Source organism: Palaemon carinicauda, chromosome 37 (assembly GCF_036898095.1).
Source record: "Palaemon carinicauda isolate YSFRI2023 chromosome 37, ASM3689809v2, whole genome shotgun sequence".
Lineage (NCBI taxonomy): Eukaryota > Metazoa > Arthropoda > Malacostraca > Decapoda > Palaemonidae > Palaemon > Palaemon carinicauda.
Window position 1 is genome coordinate 48490934 of NC_090761.1, and position 19442 is coordinate 48510375.

The 19442-nt window shown below is 42.7% G+C and overlaps 1 protein-coding gene across 1 annotated transcript in view; it reads right to left on the minus strand.

Moving 5' to 3' along the window:
* The window catches only part of LOC137629638 (armadillo repeat-containing protein 6), a 62088-nt gene that overhangs the window by 14805 nt on the left and 27841 nt on the right, over positions 1–19442 (minus strand). The window contains exons 7-9 of the mRNA XM_068361156.1: positions 18533–18678; positions 15141–15260; positions 648–797 (exon numbers count right to left, since the gene is read on the minus strand). Coding sequence (XP_068217257.1) covers positions 648–797; positions 15141–15260; positions 18533–18678 — 416 coding nt within the window. The remainder of the gene's footprint in view (positions 1–647; positions 798–15140; positions 15261–18532; positions 18679–19442) is intronic.

A 19442-nucleotide genomic window follows, 5' to 3' on the forward strand; every position in this document is an offset into this window, starting at 1 on the left:
TCATAATTGTGTAATGTTTGCTGTAGAGATATAAATAAAGGTAATTTCAAAGACATGAACTTATGCTACACAAAATAACCCAAGGGAAGCACACTGGAAATTTCTAATGTGAATTAAAGAATGAAGGTCCAACTTCATATCACTATGTAAAGTCCATCATTCAGCCAACATTCTAGGCTTCTGAACATTTACCAAGACCTGATAGGGCCTAGATAACAGTCCAAAGGCTGATGCTTTTTATTTATGACTCAAAAGTATCAAGAAAATTTACTTGCTGACTTACATATTTTCCTTGCATATTTTTAAAATCTCAAGGATAAAATTAAACTTTTTGAAAATGAACCACTTAAATTTACTGAATAAATCATGCAATTATTAAGATTGCAATAAATAACAAAAAGGCTGGTGCCCATGTATTTGATGGAGTGCCCAAATAGTATTGTACTGCAATTTATTTGGACCCTTACCTGCAGATGACATACAACTGCAATTTTCTTTTTTTATCCAAGATAATTTGAGAAGTGTTAATTCTAACATGACATGACCCCCAATAAACCTTTATATCCTTCAATTAAAAAATTATTGCTACAAAATTGGGTTAGCGCCAGGACTGAACATTCTAAGTTTTATAACAACGGTGAACATACCTGCAGTTGCTTCTCCTTTGGGTGAATTTTCATGGACTGTATTATAGCATCTGCACCACCAGACTGTAATAATGACGTAGCATGGGCAGGTACTCTCAAAGAAAGCATAGACAAAGCACTGATCCCTGCTTCACATAATCCTGGAACAGCCTGCAGGAAATATTAGCAATTTTACTGCTGGTTAAATATTAGCAATTAGATGCAACAGTTTTGAATTGAAACATCTTTTGTACTAAGAATAAGGAACATTAGTAACAAAACAGAAAAATACAGCATTTTTATAAAAAATAATTAATTTTTTTACATCAACCAATACAGTAATAAATATGGCCAGTTATGATCTTCCAGTGGGCAAAACTTATGTTTTTTCTAACAGGCAGAAGAGGAATTTGAGTCCTGGAATATGCATCACCTAGACTCAAAGGTGCCTATCTGTCACATAGTTAGTTTTGGTGTTCTCAGAAAATGAAGCTGCAAAACTAATGGGGCTCAAAAAAGGGAATGAATTAACTATCCAAATGACAAGTTTATACATAAAACTAAATTCATTTCATCACAATATCATCAATCATATGAATGCAAAAATTATTGGTTGAAAGAAGGGACCAAGTTGTTGAATATTCCCACATTTTCAGTTACATGACTTAACAAAGGATTAATTTCACAAATAATGTAGATCAGGCATAGAAACCAATTCTAGAACTACTACCAACTGTAAATTTGTAAAAAGTAAAGTTTGTACACCAACATACTCAGGAATCATTCCCATAAAGAATTATTTGGATGAAATTTGAACAAAGTCTTAAAGTAGCATTCAGCATCGTCTCATTACTCACAGATTATGCTGAATTAATAAATTTAAAGGTGAACTGAGGTAGACAATCAAAGTTCTAGTGCATATAGCAGTACACTATCTCCAGCCAGCAGATCTAGAAGAACTTATCAGAGAATGTTCAATCCATGAGTGCTAGCTGTATTCCAGGAAGGTTACTGCATCCCTTTAGATTACAATCCTCCCTTGTACAAGGACCAGATTAGTGACCCCATTTCTAAATGGCTACAGTTTCAAGGGTTATGAATTATTTTATACCTGAATGATTAGCTTTTTTTTTAACTATTCATTGGATGGTTGTCACCTCGCATAATAGTCTTAATGGCTAGTCTTCCAGCTTCGCTGAAAGATGATCTCTATTAAATAGCATAAGTTTTGTAGAGTGTCGGAACAAACAGGGTCTTTAGAATTGAATTTTAATGAAAGATTGAAAAAAGCAAATCAGACAATGGCTAGGTTAAGTAAAAATTTTATTTTTATAATAAAATAAATTTTTGAATATACTTACCCGGTGATTATATAAGCTGCAGCTCTGCTGCTCGACAGAAAACTCTACGTTCAAAATCCGCCAGCGATCGCCATGCAGGTAGGGGGTGTACATCAACAGCGCCATCTGTCGGGCAGGTACTCAGTACTCAATGTAAACACAGAACTCAATTTTCTCCTCAGTCCACTGGGTCTCTGTTGGGGAGGAAGGGAGGGTCCTTTAATATATAATCACCGGGTAAGTATATTCAAAAATTTATTTTATTATAAATATAACATTTTTCAATATTAAACTTAGCCGGTGATTATATAAGCTGAATCACACCAAGGGGGGTGGGTAGAGACCAGCAATAATTGTTTACATTATTATGAGCTAAGGATTTTTTATTTCATTTTAGCAGTTATTCAAAATAACAAACATAAAATAAATACCGTATATACTCGTGTAATGTTCGACTTCGTGTAATGTTCGACCCCCCTATTTTGCCTTCAAAATCATGAATTCATCATATACCTCATGTAATGTTCGAGTCTTGATTTTGGCAGTAGGCTAGATGTCTTTTATCTCCAGCATACCATAATTACCAACAAAGTAAGGGTTATGCCTAAGTGCGATAAACAAATGTATAAAACAAATCGGAACAACAACTAAATACTAACATCTGTTTACAATAACAATTGAGTATTCAGCGTACATTTTATAGCGAACACTTTAGTAGACGATTATCACCACCGCCTAATAGCTTTCAAAAACAAGCAAACACTTCAAGTAGCAAACAAAATTAGTTCATCGTTTTGAGTAACAAATTACCATTACCGGTAATTGCAGGTAATTACAGTGAACCCTCGCTACTTCGCGGTTCGACAATCGCGGATTCACCACTTCGCGGGGTTTTCCCATAACCCATATATATATATATACATATCGCGGATTTTCCGGAAAATTCGAAAATACCGCGAAATCTGAAGATAACCAAATACGATATTTTGTTACCTGTAATTCCATTAATACTGTAATTAGTAATATCTGCTCTTACTGATTGTTCATTGCATTACATATGATATATAATTCAGCACAGAAAGAAATAAAACACGAAAAGAGAATGTGATCATACGATAATTCAGTACGTAGTAAAATTAAATCGAACATGAAACGCAAATCAGATGCAGTCATACCATATTAGAATGGTGTGTACTGTAATGGATGTGCTTCTTTTCCATGAATCTTTTGTATGTATACGTACGTTGTACAGTACTGCATCCAATAATATTCTTTGTTGCAAAAATCACATTTCGAATAAGTACTGTAAGCGTACGAGAGAGAGAGAGAGAGAAAGAGAGAGAGAGAGAGAGAGAGGCGTAAAATAGCGTACGTACGTAAATTTTTATTATTATTGTTATTATTATTATTATTGTTGTTGTTGTTAATAAAATTATTATTGTTATTATTATTAATCATTATTATTATTATTATTACTGTACAGTATTATTATCATTATTTATTATTATTACGGTATTGTACTTAATCTACGTACGTTCAGTATGCGCGGGGCATCTTCTATGAGTAACCAACGCACCATGTACTGTAAGACGGGTTGTGATTGGTTCAAGCGCTGATAGATGACGAATCAAAACTCAAGTTTTGTTATCTAGCCTGTGATTGGTGTTTTGCCCGCATCTTCTACCCGCAGCATCAAAGTTCTCGCGGGGCTGCATCGTTCACTTTCTCTTTCCGCGTATTGCTGAGTAGACGTTCTTAACTTTGTGAAGTTTAATCTGTGCTGTGTGCGACTGTTTTAAGTTGAACTTTTTGTTGAACTTTCTGTTACAATGGCTCCCAAGCGTTCTGCTTCTAGTAAGGCTGGTAGTGAGCCTAAACGCCACCGAAGAATGATGACGATAGCTGAGAAGGTTACGCTTCTCGACATGTTAAAAGATGGTAGAAGTTACGCGGCCGCCGGCCGCCATTTTGGCATCAACGAATCCACCGTTCGCTACATCAAGAAGGACGAGGCGAACATTAGAAAGACTGCTGCAATCACCTTTAGCAGATCAGCGAAGCGAGTCGTTACAACGCGTAATAAAACGATCGTACGCATGGAAGGTGCTTTAGCTGTGTGGATTGCCGACTGTCGGAAGAAGAACATAGCGTTGGATACGAACACCATCCGAACAAAGGCTTTGAGCTTGTATGAGAATTTTGCGGCAAAGGAACCTCATGACGACGATGGCGACCATGCTGAAGAAGATGATGATGTAGATGATCCTCAACCAGGGACCTCCACTGATTCCCAGCGTCAGAAACAACGTTTTTCCGCCAGCAAAGGATGGTTCGCGAAGTTTCAGAAACGCTTCGCCCTGAAAAGCGTTTCCCTGCATGGGGAGTCTGCTTCCGCTGACACTGCCGCTGCTGAAACTTACGTGAACCAGACTTTCAAGAACATTATCGCTGAAGGTGGATACAAGCCGGAACAAGTCTTTAATATGGATGAAACCGGCTTGTTTTGGAAGAGAATGCCGTCGCGAACTTTCCTGTTCAAAGAGGAAGCCAAAGCCTCTGGCTTTAAGGCATTCAAGGATCGCGTTACCCTCGTGATGTGTGGCAATGCTGCTGGATTTTTGTTAAAGCCGGGGCTTATTTATAAGTCGAAAAATCCTCGCGCTTTGAAAAACAAAAATAAGAATCTCCTTCCCGTGTACTGGATGCATAATCAAAAAGCATGGATTACGAAGATGCTGACCTCCAACTGGTTCCACCAGTGTTTCATCCCGCAAGTCCATGAATATCTCTTAGAGAAGGGCTTGCCATTCAAGATCCTTCTCCTTATGGATAACGCTGGTGGACACGCAACTGACCTGTCGCGTGAGGGCGTTCAGGTTGAGTTCCTGCCACCCAACACCACGTCATTAATTCAACCAATGGACCAAGGGGTTATCAGGGCGTTCAAGGCCCTCTACACGAAGAATACCTTGGCGGACCTCGTTGCGTGTGTGGATGCTGCCCAAGATGACGAGGATGAAGACTTCAACTTGAAGGCGTACTGGCGGCAGTACACCATAGCCACGTGCCTGCAGAATATTCAAAAGGCACTTCAAGAGATGAAACCTGCAACCGTAAATGCGAGCTGGAAGAAGCTGTGGCCCGATATTGTTTACGACGACAAGGGATTTACTCCGTCGGAAATCCAACACTCTGCAATACGGAAATCTGTGCAGTTGGCTGCCATAATTGGGGGTGACGGGTTTGGCGACATGACGACTGAAGACGTCAACGAGTTGTTGGACTGCCATTCCCAGCCCCTAACTGACGCAGACCTCGAAGACCTGACGAAATCGGCAAGTGAGGAAGAGAGTGAGGGTACCCAGGAAGAGACCCAAGAAAATGTCGAAGAAACGGGCTTAACATTAGAACGGCTCGCCAAGTTCTGCAACCATATGAAGGAGGCGAAAGAAATGTTGCAAGAGTGGGACGAGGATATGGTTCGCTCGATGCAATTCTGCAACAAGGTTGATGACATCACGACTCCCTACAGGATGCTCTTGGATCGAAAAAAGAAGCAGCGGCAACAACTTCCGATCACAATGTTTTTTCAGCCTCGCAAAAAAGAGCCAGTTCCTCCTGCTAGTACGCCTTCGGAAGAAATTGAAGAAGTTGAAGAGGTGTCCCAGGAAAAGACACCTCCGTCTGAAGAGACGTAAAATACTATCATTGACTGCACAGTAGAACACATCATCAGCTTCATCATCATCATTTCTACTGTGCAGCAAATTCATCGCCATCGTCATTCAAGTTTTTCTTGAACTTCTTTCGTGGTGAGTACAGTAACAATCTTTATTTTTTACTTTAACCTGTTTTATAGTTTAGTAATGTACGTACTGTATGCATTAAGTTAAAGGGAAGGTTTTAAAAGTCTACATGTTGTAACCTATCATATTTTTTTTGTTTAAAATTTACATTTACGTACGTAAAACAATCTCTCTCTCTCTCTCTCTCTCTCTCTCTCTCTCTCTCTCTCTCTCTCTCTCTCTCTCTCTCTCTCTCTCAAATTGTTTTCCTGCTTTGCTACGTACAAGTACTGTATAATTTATATTTGTAAGGTAACATATTTTGTAAATGCTTTTACTGTAAATACTGTATGTACTGTATCATTATTTATCACTATCATCATGCGTGTTAAATGCCTTGTTTGTTCTGAGCGTGGTTGTTTACTGAGCGTACACGCCGTCGTTTCAGGCGGCGTCATAAAGAAAAAGATTTCATTTGGAAGTCCTAAGAAAAATACGTAAACTAAAACATTGGTAATAAAAAAATCAACATACAGTACTGTATAATCAATATAATCGATGCAAAAACTAACCATACGTACATATATGTGTACACTAAATGAGTTTGTTTCTTCATTATGATCAGAGATGAACGTAAACAAAACATTGGTTGCCATTTTTTATCGTGCTTTTTAGGTGTTTAGGAAACACATGATATAAAATCGCCTTTAATATTTGTGCCTGTTTTAGTTTAGGGTGCTGTAGTACATGCATTAAGTGTTCTGTACATTAAAGGGTGGTTTGTTAACAGTACTACGTACAAGGGAAGGTTTTAAAAGTCCGAATATACATGTTAAATAAATAGGTAAATATGCTGTCACTACTTCGCGGATTTTCACCTATCGCGCCCGCGTCTGGAACCTATCTACCGCGATAAACGAGGGTTCACTGTACGGTGATTATAATTACCCGTTATGCTAATCATTTTTTTTCCTCACAATATATATGAATAAGAATTTACTCATAACCCATCAAGATGTCTACCAAGAAATATAAAAAATTTACTGCAAAATTCAAGCTTCAAATTATTGCAGCCGCTGTCCGCTGAAGCGACAAATAACGTTCAAGCCGTAAAAATGTTTGGAGTTACCGAAACTAGCGTTCGAACTTGGAGAAAAAAAAATGTGGATTCAATTAATAAAAATTTTTGCGGTTTATTATTAATATCAATTAATATACAATACCAAGTAAAATAAAATGAGCCTTATTTTTTCATTAACCATATCACGTTATAACGTACGCAACCCGACAGTTTGCTAGCTTCATAGCTGCTGCGTTATGGTAAAGTCATTACTCCTAGCAAAAAAAAACTATTTATGATTGTTTAGGAAATAAAATCCATGCTAATAATATGTCTGGTGTTAAATGAACATGGTTAGTACTGTATATATAGGCCTAGCCTATGTTTACCTACCAGAAGGTAACCTTATATACGTGTAAGCATAGCCTACGATTACCTACCGGTAGGTAGCATAGCCTAGGGTAATTTTCGCGTAGGCCTAGCTTACGTTTACCTACCGGTAGGCCAGAAATTTTTACTGTTTCAAATATATATCTCGTGTAATGTTCGACCCTTACTTTTTTAACTGAAAAATAGGCCTTCAAAAATCGAACATTACACGAGTATATACGGTAAGTACCTGGTAAGGAAGTCGACTTGAACAATTACTCTGCCTTTTTAAGTACGTCTTCCTTACGGTGCCTCGCGATCCTCTTAGGATGCTGAGCGACCCCTAGGAGCTGAAGTATCAAGGGTTGCAACCCATACTACAGGACCTCATCAAAACCTCTAATCTAGGCGCTTCTCAAAAAAAGAATTTGACCACCCGCCAAATCAACCAGGATGCGAAAGGCTTCTTAGCCTTCCGGACAACCCAAAAACAACAATAAAAAACATTTCAAGAGAAATATTAAAAAGGTTATGGAATTAGGGGAATGTAGTGGTTGAGCCCTCACCCACTACTGCACTCGCTGCTACGAATGGTCCCAGGGTGTAGCAGTTCTCGTAAAGAGACTGGACATCTTTAAGATAAAAAGACGCGAACACTGATTTGCTTCTCCAATAGGTTGCGTCCATTATACTCTGCAGAGATCTATTTTGTTTAAAGGCCACTGAAGTTGCGACAGCTCTAACTTCATGTGTCCTTACCTTCAGCAAAGCTTGGTCTTCCTCACTCAGATGGGAATGAGCTTCTCGTATCAACAGTCTGATATAATAAGATAAGGCATTCTTTGACATGGGCAAAGAAGGTTTCTTAATAGAACACCATAAAGCTTCTGAATGTCCTCGTAAAGGTTTAGTTCGTTTTAAATAGAACTTAAGAGCTCTAACAGGGCATAAGACTCTTTCTAGTTCATTTCCAACCATATTTGAAAGGCTTGGAATATCGAACGATTTCGGCCAAGGACGAGAAGGTAGCTCGTTTTTGGCTAGAAAACCAAGCTGTAAAGAACATGTAGCCGTTTCAGATGAAAATCCGATGTTCCTGCTGAAGGCGTGAATCTCACTGACTCTTTTAGCTGTGGCCAAGCATACCAGGAAAAGAGTCTTTAAAGTGAGATCTTTAAAGGAGGCTGATTGTAGCGGCTCGAACTTTACTGACATAAGGAATCTTAGTACCACGTCTAAATTCCAACCAGGTGTAGCCAAATGACGCTCCTTCGTGGTCTCAAAAGACTTAAGGAGGTCCTGTAGATCTTTGTTGTTGGAAAGATCTAAGCCTCTGTGACGGAAGACTGATGCCAACATGCTTCTGTAACCTTTGATCGTGGGAGCTGAAAGAGATCTTTCTTTCCTCAGGTATAATAGGAAGTCAGCTATTTGGGTTACAGAGGTACTAGTCGAGGATACTGATACTGACTTGCACCAGTTTCGGACGACTTTCCACTTCGACTGGTAGACTCTAAGAGTGGATGTCCTCCTTGCTCTAGCAATCGCCCTGGCTGCCTCCTTCGAAAAGCCTCTAGCTCTAGAGAGTCTTTCGATAGTCTGAAGGCAGTCAGACAAAGAGCGTGGAGGCCTTGGTGTACCTTCTTTACGTGTGGCTGATGTAGAAGGTCCACCCTTAGAGGAAGAGTTCTGGGAACGTCCACCAGCCATTGAAGTACCTCGGTGAACCATTCTCTCGCGGGCCAGAGGGGAGCAACTAACGTCAACCTTGTCCCTTCGTGAGAGGCGAACTTCTGCAGTACCTTGTTGACAATCTTGAACGGGGGGAATGCATAAAGGTCTAGATGTGACCAATCCAGTAGAAAGGCATCTATATGAACTGCTGCTGGGTCCGGGATTGGTGAGCAATATATTGGGAGCCTCTTGGTCATCGAGGTTGCGAAGAGATCTATGGTAGGCTGGCCCCATGTGGCCCACAGTCTCTTGCACACATCCTTGTGTAGGGTCCATTCTGTTGGAATGATTTGTCCCTTCCGGCTGAGGCAATCTGCCATGACATTCAAGTGGCCTTGGATGAACCTCGTTACTAGTGAAAGGTTTAGATCTTTTGACCAGGTGAGGAGGTCCCTTGCGATCTCGTACAACGTCATAGAATGGGTCCCTCCTTGCTTGGAGATGTACGCCAAAGCCGTGGTGTTGTCCGAGTTCACCTCCACCACTTTGCCTTGAAGGAGGGACTTGAAGCTTTTCAAGGCCAGATGAACTGCCAGTAGCTCCTTGCAGTTGATATGTAACGTTCTTTGATGCGAGTTCCAAGTTCCCGAGCATTCCCGACCGTCTAAAGTCGCACCCCAGCCCGTGTCCGATGCGTCCGAGAAGAGAACGTGGTTGGGGGTCTGAACAGCCAGGGGCAGACCCTCTCTGAGGCTGATACTGTCCTTCCACCAAGTCAGGGACGACTTCATCTTCTCGGAAATGGGGATCGAGACCGCTTCTAGCGTCTTGTCCTTTTTCCAGTAAACAGCTAGGTGAAATTGAAGGGGACGGAGGTGTAGTCTCCCTAACGAAACGAACTGTTCCAGGGATGATAGCATCCCTATCAGACTCATCCACTGTCTGACTGAACATCGTTCCCTCTTCAGCATGTTCTGGATGCATACCTGGGCTTGACTTGTTCTGGGGGCCGACGGAAAAGCCCGAAAAGCTTGACTGTGAATCTCCATCCCTAAATACACAATAGTTTGGGATGGGACCAGTTGAGACTTTTCTATATTGACCAGGAGACCCAATTCCTTGATCAGATCTAGAGTCCACTTTAGATTCTCCAGACAGCGACGACTGGAAGAGGCTCTTAGAAGCCAGTCGTCCAAATAGAGGGAGGCTCTGATGTCCGCTAAATGAAGGAATTTGGCTATATTCCTCATCAGCCTCGTAAACACAAGAGGAGCTGTGCTTAGGCCAAAGCACAGGGCTTGAAATTGGTAGACAACCTTTTCGTAAACGAATCTCAGAAAAGGTTGGGAGTCTGGGTGGATGGGGACGTGAAAGTAAGCGTCCCTTAGGTCTAAAGAGACCATCCAGCCTTCCTTTCTGACCGCTGCTAGAACAGACTTTGTGGTTTCCATGGCGAACGTCTGCTTTGTGACAAAGACATTCAGCGCACTGACGTCTAGCACCGGCCTCCACCCTCCTGTCTTCTTTACCACTAAGAAGAGACGGTTGTAGAAGCCCGGGGATTGATGGTCCCGGACTTTGACTACCGCTCCCTTTTCTAGTAAGAGAGACACCTCCTGCTTCAAAGCTCGTCTCTTGTCTTCCTCTCTGTACCTGGGAGAGAGATCGATGGGACACGTTGCTAGAGGGGGTTTGCGGACAAACGGGATCTTGTACCCTTCTCTGAGCAGCTTCACAGATTGTGCATCTGCGCCTCTTGCCTCCCAGGTCTGCCAGAAGTTCTTGAGTCTGGCTCCCACTGCTGTCTGAAGAAGGAGGCAGTCAGACTCTGCCTTTAAAGGACTTGGTACCTTTCTTCTTCCCACGTCTCCCTTCGGCACGAGCACCTCCTCTGCTGGAGGCTCTGCCACGAAAGGGCGGAATGAATCTGGACGCTGGAGTGTCCATCCTGGGTCTTGACACGGAAGGCAAAGGGGTGGCTTTGCGGGCAGAGGACGCAACCAGGTCATGGGTGTCCTTCTGAATCAAAGAGGCAGCAATCTCCTTAATCAAGTCCTCTGGAAAAAGGCACTTTGAGAGGGGAGCAAAAAGGAGTTCAGATCTCTGACATGGTGTTACTCCAGCTGACAGGAAAGAGCAAAGGTTCTCCCGTTTCTTGAGGACCCCGGATACGAACGAAGCCGCAAGTTCACTAGATCCGTCTCGTATGGCCTTGTCCATGCAGGACATTATGAGCAAGGAAGATTCCTTGTCAGACGGGGAGATCTTCCTGCTCAAAGCTCCCAGACACCAGTCCAAAAAGTTAAAGACCTCGAAGGCTCTAAACACTCCTTTCAACAGATGGTCTAAGTCCGTAGGAGACCAGCATATCTTAGAGCGTCTCATGGCTAGCCTGCGGGGAGAGTCTACCAGGCTTGAGAAGTCGCCCTGGGCAGAGGCAGGAACTCGAGAGAGACCATCCAGTCTCCCTTTCTGACCGCTGCTAAGACTGATTTCGTGGTCTCCATGGTGAACTTTGTCTTCGTGACAAAGACGTTTAGAGCACTGACGTCTAGCACCGGTCTCCAACCTCCTGTCTTCTTCGGCACTAGGAAGAGGCGGTTGTAAAACCCCGGTGATTGAAGGTCCGAGACTTTCACCACCGCTCCCTTCTCTAGCAAAAGAGACACTTCTAGTTTCAGGGCTTGTCTCTTTGATTCCTCTCGGTATATGGGAGAGAGGTCGATGGGGGAAGTCGCTAGAGGAGGTTTGTGTACAAATGGAATTTTGTACCCCTCTCTGAGCAACCTCACAGACTGTTGGTCTGCGCCCCTCTTCTCCCAGGCTTGCCAGAAGTTCTTGAGTCTGGCACCTACTGCTGTCTGAGGCTGCGGGCAGTCAGACTCTGCCACGTGAGGACTTGGCTCCTCTCTTCTTTCCTCTCTTTCCCTCGGCACGAGTACTTCCCCTGCTGGGAGCTCTGCCACGAAAGGGCGGAATAAACCTGGACGCCGGAGTGTCTATCCTTGGTCTTGCAGAAAAGGATGTCGAAGGAGTCCCTTTGCGAGCAGAGGACGCTACCAAGTCATGGGTGTCCTTCTGCACGAGTGACAAAGCTATGTCCTTAACCAAATGTTCAGGGAACAAAAACTTCGATAAGGGAGCAAAGAGTAGTTCAGATCTTTGACAGGGAGTAACTCCTGCCGACAGATAAGAGCAAAGGGACTCTCGCTTCTTAAGGACTCCTGAAGTAAAAGAGGAGGAGAGCTCGTTGGATCCATCGCGGATGGCTTTATCCATGCAGGACATAATAAGTACGGAGACATCTCTATCAGCCGATGAGATTTTCCTACTTAAGGCTCCCAAACACCAGTCAAGGAAGTTGAAAACTTCAAAGGCTCTATAAATGCCTTTCAGAAGATGGTCAAAGTCCGAGGAGGACCAACTAATCTTCGAGCGTCTCATGGCTAGGCGGCGGGGAGAGTCTACAAGGCTTGAGAAGTCGCCCTGGGCAGAGGCAGGGACTCCCAAGCCGAGAACTTCTCCCGTGGCATACCAGACGCTCGATCTGGAAGAGAGTCTCGCAGGGGGAAACGAAAACGCTGTCTTCCCTAGGTCCTTTTTGGACTGCATCCAGTCTCCTAAAACCCGTAAAGCTCTCTTGGACGAGCGGGCGAGGACGAGTTTCGTAAAGGCAGGCGCGGATGACTGCGTACCTGAAGCAAACTCTGATGGAGGGGAGCGTGGAGCCGCAGACACAAACTGGTCCGGATACATCTCTTTGAACAGAGCAAGAACTTTTCTAAAGTCCAAAGAGGGTTGCGTGGTCTTGGGTTCGTCAAGGTCCGTATGTGGGTCATCAATGTGGGCCGCGTCGTCATCATCAGAGAGTCCATCATCTGAGAACTGAGGAGGAAGCGGCAAAGGAGTAGGAATCGGCTGGTCAGCTGAGTCCGGCAGCACGGGTGCACGCGTGACTGAACCGGACGCAACGTCATGGAACTGTTGCCCAGTCTGTGAACTGGCAACAACCATAGCAGCGCGGGGACGCCTAGCGTCTACTCCAGACTGTGTAGTCTGATGTGGGCGAGCAGAGGTAACCACAATGGGTTGCGGAGGTTGACGCACCGCGTCAAAACAAAACAACTTAGACTGTTGTTGTACCTCGCGAACGTCAACGGAAGGTTCCGTGCGTCGCTGAACGTCAACATGCGGCTGGCAGCGCATGGGTGGCGGGACTCTCTCAGCTGGAGTGCGGCCGAAGGTTGCCTCAGCGTCCACAGGACGCACAACCGTGGGTGGTTGTAGGCTAGAGGTTGGTGCAGCGTCAACCTTCTCCGCACGAAAGTCCTGCATCAATGACGTTAACTGAGCCTGCATGGTCTGCAGCAAAGCCCACTTAGGGTCTACAGGAGCAGGTGCGGCAACAGACGGTGTGACTGCCTGATGCGGTACCGCTTTGCCTCTCTTAGGAGGTGAGCAGTCGTCGGAAGACTGCAGCGAGTCCGAACTGACCCAGTGGCTACAACTGGGCCGTTGGACTTGAGCGGAAGGGACCGACTTGCGCTTAAGAGGCCGCGAGACCTTGGTCCATGGTTTTTTACGAGAAACCTCTTCCGCAGACGAGGAATAAATGGGCTCTCTCGTCTTTGTGTGGGTGGGGCGATCTTGGGTAGATACGCCCGAAACCACGGAGGGAACGTCTGTTCGCTGATTAAAGCCTCTCGAACCCTTTGGTCGTACGACATTGCTTCTCCCCTGGGCTTGGGAGCTTGCAAGAGGTCCCGGACTGGGAGGACGACAGGCACGAACAGACGAACCCTCAAGCGCAACACTATCCACAACACTATCACTCACTTTATCACCCACTGCACTCTTACACTTCAGCTCCTTGACGTCTGCCATGAGCTGGTTGCGGTCACTAGCCAAGGACTCGACTCTCTCACCCAGAGCTTGGATGGCACGCATCATATCTGCCATCGAAGGTTCTTGAGTGCTAGAAGGGGGATCAGGAGCAACCACTACAGGGGAAGGAATAGGTTGTGGGGCATGAGGAGAGGAAAATTCAACGGAGCGAGACGAACTTCTCCTGACTCTATCTCTCTCTAGCCTACGTGTATATTTAAGGAATTCGATAAAATCGAATTCCAAAAGCCCAACGCATTCCTCACATCGATCTTCCAATTGGCAGGTTTTATCCCGACAATTGGAACAAACGGTGTGAGGATCGATAGAGGCCTTCGGAAGACGCCTTGAACAGTCCCTAGCCTTACACTTCCTGAATTTAGGGACTTGAGAAGGGTCAGCCATTTTGAATTAGTCAAGTGGGGAATTCAAAAACTATCCAAAGTCATCAACAAATAATCCGATATCAACAAAAGAATGCAAGGATGTATTGAAGATAAAGCCTGCAAAGCGAAAGCTCAAAACCAGAAATGTGTACTTCACCAAAAAGATGTGAAAACCAATCCAGTTAGCAACAGCGAATTAGTAGGTCTTGCCGGTAGCACGACAGAGAGAAAATTGAGTTCTGTGTTTACATTGAGTACTGAGTACCTGCCTGACAGATGGCGCTGTTGATGTACACCCCCTACCTGCATGGCGATCGCTGGCGGATTTTGAACGTAGAGTTTTCTGTCGAGCAGCAGAGCTGCAGCTTATATAATCACCGGCTAAGTTTAATATTGAAAATTTGGATGTCAAATCGCCTGAAATTACAAGTAAAAATTCTCCTATATACCTGTTTAGTGAAATTGGTGTTACTGTATGGACATGAGTCATGGTATGAAAATGAAACAATATTAAACAGATTTAGCAGATTTAAGAACAAAGCCCTCAGAAGAATATTGGGTGCTAAATGGCCGGACAGCTTGAAAAATGAAACTATAAGAGAATTTAATCGAGTGCCATATGTGAATGAGATCATGGTGAGGGGTAGATGGAGATAGTTTGGGCATGCTCTTTGCACTCCCCAAGAGAGATTAGTTCCCAAACATTTAACTAGGCTCCACAAGATACTAGAAGAGTTGGAAGACCCAGGCCTACATGGCAGAGGACTTTGAAGCGTGAAATCGACGATGATGAATGGAGAAATATTGAATTAAAAGTTCAAGATAGAGACGCCTGGCGAAATCTGATCGAGACCCTTCGAGTCAAAAGGCATGGGAGTTGATGCTGATGATGATTCAAAAGGAGGATATTTTCCATAAGTGAACGAGATGGGTGAAATGTCATAACAATTCATAAACTCTGCACAAAAATATTCTTAAGACTAAAACTTTCATTAAAAGCATTGGAAATTACTAACCTGATGTTTATCTAGTGCTGATATAATTAGGAAAGGTGCACCCGTCTTCATAGCCTCTTCTTTTACTTTATCATTGCCAACCATATTTTTCAAAAGCAACATTGCCTGTTTGTTAAGTCCCTGTTGAAGATATACTTTATATGTTAAAAGATGGAAAATATCGGATTACTAATATTTCCTGCATACAAGACAAACAATAATACAAGATTATTGATTTCCATAATCATTACTGAATGATCCCAAACCTTCATATTAATCTAAAACTACAAATTTAATGCAAATTTGTATTATTCCTAGCTATACAATCCTGAGTCATTTAATTGGGTTACTTCTGGTTTGGTTTCTTACAGCCAGACAAAAATTGAGAATCGTTAAGTTGGGTCATGCTACGCTGCTGGGCAGCTAGTGCGCATGAATGCATACTGTACACTTGTCTCGAGCATCTAGTCACATCACTCTTCTGGTTAAAGACTTATCCCTTTTATCCCCCAGGTATTTGGAAATTTCCAACCCTTAACCCCCAAGGGTTATTTTTTTCAAGCACATTTTGCAGTATATATTTTTAAAATTGCTCTAACTGCCATAATTTTTGTCATAGAGAGGTCAGGTTGGTTTTATTCTCTTGGAAAATGCCTGAAGTTTCTCAAAATATTATCAAAAATATGCAAAAAAAATTTTAAATAGCAGTTTTTTGCAAGAACGTACTGGTACGTCCATGGGGGTAAAGGGATGAGTTTTGTGAAACGTACCAGTACGTCCTTTGGGGGTAAAAGGGTTAAGAGGAGGCTGAGTTGGGACCTTTGGTAAATGACTCAGGTTTGTAGTTAGGAAAAATACAAAGTACTAGATTTGTAGTTTTTTCCTACACAGATACAAACTTTTGAGTCATTTAATGGGGAGTCTTTCTTAGGAGGGATAAAGTGTCCTTGGGGTAGTAGGTCTGCCTTTACTCCAAGATACACTTACTATAGTAATAGTAATAGTAAGAGGTCAAGGTGAATTATTTGTAAACAGTGCAGCAAGCTCAGCTACATTGTTAAAAAAGGAGGACCTGTGTGTGCAATCTTTAAGGAAGTGGTTTGTAAAAGTGGTTGGTCTCTTCCAGACTCCTTCTTTTGAAACTTGAGCTACCGAATGGTTTTTGCAGAACATTGGGGTTGCAGTAAGACCACATATATCATGTGCTCAAGAGGGGACCCTTTTGAGATGCATCCCCTGAGGACTTATAGGATCTCATGATGATTTCTCTTAACCCAAGAGATGGTGTTTCTGGAAACCTTTTTGAAATGGCTAGTGCTCACAAACAAATTAGAGATCCTAGGTCTGAGATACTTTGTTCTTTTTAAATATTTACATACTACTCTCAAAGAACATAGTAACATGTCATCCGGGTCATCAGTTACCTCTTTAAGAGACAAGATCATGAAAGAGTCAAATCTGATACAGTATCATTATTAACTGGATTTTGGGTTTTGGCCACAAATTTAGGAACAAAAGACAAAGAATTTTGGGTTCTGGCTACAAATTCAGGAACAAAAGACAAAGATAATTCTAACTGTCCTCTGGAATGAGACACCTGATGAGATATTCCAAATATCTCTCTTTAGCATCAGACACAGGGTTCTTATCTGCATAGGAAGGAGTTCTATCTCTTCAGTCGCAGGCCGAAAGTTTATAAAACCTCAGTGAAGCTCTGTATGGATTGTTATGTCCTTCACTATCAGAGGGACGAGTCACCATTTACCTAACATCATCATAACGTGGAGGAATGCACTCCCGCATCAAGATGGCGACATTTTATGACGTCACGACGCCTGAGAGATGCGACTTGCTTGGACCTATCGGCCTGCCTAGGCTGTAAGGGGGATAACCTCCCGCGCAGTGAGAGTGGCACGTAAAGTGACGTCATCACATTTAGCTCCGTTGGCACATTCAGATTCAAGATTCTGGGCTTTTGGCCGGCGAGTGTTCTTGGACAAACATTAGGTATAGCAGGAATAACAACACTCAACCTCCTGGCTTTAAAAACTTGGGAGGGGAGCCCTGCTTGGAGCAGATGGTGTTGCCAAATCTGGTGGGGGGGGGGGGGGGGAGACACAGCCAAAGCAGTCCAACCACCATCAAAGTATTGAGATGACAACTCTCTAGAGTCACCCCAGGCACTCATTAGAGGAGTTTCTCATCGAGCACCCCTAGACATACGAGGCAAGTGTTTCTCGGTAGGATGATTTGGAAACTGATAATCAGGATCTTCTAATAAGGTCATCTCAGTATGTGGCAAAATGACAGGCTCAACTCTAAGGTCCTAATGGGAATGAGGAGATACTTCTACTATTTTTATCAGAGACACTTCTAACAAGAACATGTCAGCATAATCAGAGTATAACTGCTTACTCAGTGCACTCAGGGGGGGGGGGTCCTAGACAAGGCAGCATAGTCTGGAATAGAAGCATTAGTGGATCTGGCTCAGGGAGCACAGCTGCCTTAGACAAGGGATCCGTAATAAGAATATGTTCAATCTGGTAATGCACATTACTAACAGTAAGAGATAAAATGTTTACGACATTAACTCCATCTTCCTCCATGACAGACACCTCAGAAGAATTCTGACACACAGGACTACGATAGGTGAGAACATTCAACGCCGCACTTACCTTACGTTTCTTCTCACAACTTCCCGAGGGAGAGGGAGGCGAAAGATCTCTTTTGGTTCTCTTCTTCCTGCGAGAACGATACCTACCCCATTGGGGGGAAGACCAGTCCCTACAACTCACTTTGGGATTCTATCGAACATCTCTTTCCTCTACACGTTGGACAAACCGGGTGAGGATACACATCTATTCTGCTCATAAAGGTTCCACAAGGACGAACATTACGACCCAGACAGGAACACATCAAGGTCAACACACTTGATAAGACACACTATGCAACACAAATAATTCACATGCAAGTGACAAATAATGCCCTAACACAAAGACAATAAGCACAAGGAAAGAAAAGGGTGACGAGCAAGCGATGCGATTGTCTGACCGTAGGAATGAAGGCAGGAACGTCCTATTGCCTCTACAACCAGAAGTGAAGTGACTAGACGTTCGAGACAACCGTATGCAGTCATGCGTACTAGCTGCTCAGCAGCATAGCATGACGCATCCTATCGATTCTCAATTACTGTCAGGCCATAAGAAACAAAACCAGAAGTAACCCCATAATATGACTCGGAAGTTGATATCTGCATAGGAATCAATGTCCTTGTATAAAAATGTTACAACCTCAACAAAGTGCAGATCACTAATTACATATTCCTATCTAAGATATCTCAGAAATGTTCAATGTTACTGTACAATGATGAACATAACAGGTTAAAATTCAAACAATTACAATAATTATCATACCGCATGGTCAGGGAATGACACCAAAACATCATTGATAACAACCAGAGCCCCTTTGTCGACAGCAAGCTGACAGTACTCTGCTCTCACACATAGTTTACTTACAGTAGACAACAACTCACTTGCAGTGTCACTCTCATTCAGATAATCTGAGAATAGAATAATAAAACTTTTAATCAAATTTAATGTAATTTCATACTGTAGTTAAGAATGAACATATGACTATAGAGTGCTTATAGTATATATAATTCAATGTGATACAGATGTGAAAGGTTAAAAATAGTAGAAATGGGTATCATAAAGTAATAAATACAGCAAAAAAAATGATTCCAGGCAGTATGTTGTTAAAGTCAGTCAAAACTGTTCCAATTTTATATTTCCATTAATACAGTACTAATCCATTTGATGAATCAACCACGTCTCCATAAGTGTCCTTAGCAAGCTTCCAGTACATTTTACCTGAAATAAGTTATAAAAAAAAGGGGCTCTGCGATCCTGTTCATTTATTTTGGCTACCTATTTGGATTTAGTTTTACAACTTTGCAATCTATTTGGACTAAGTTTTACCACCCAAAAGAAGGCAAGAGCTTTAGTAAAAGTAATACTGTGTATTTTTGCCTGTGAAATGAATACAAACTTTTCAAAAGACCTTTTCATAAGGAAATGCCAATGGGATGAAACTCTTCACCCACTACAACTGACATTGGGTTCTATATACTATTCTTCTAAGAGCAATGACCTTGAGTTCCATATACTCAGCATCATATGCTTTTGGGATCGAAGATCAGTAGGATCATAATGCCTTACTCAGGAATGTGACCCATTGCCAAGGGTCAATGTACCAAAGTGTAAGAATTCGCCAAATAAAAATGACAAATTTAAAGTAATTTGAATTTTTTTTAACGATACAAAC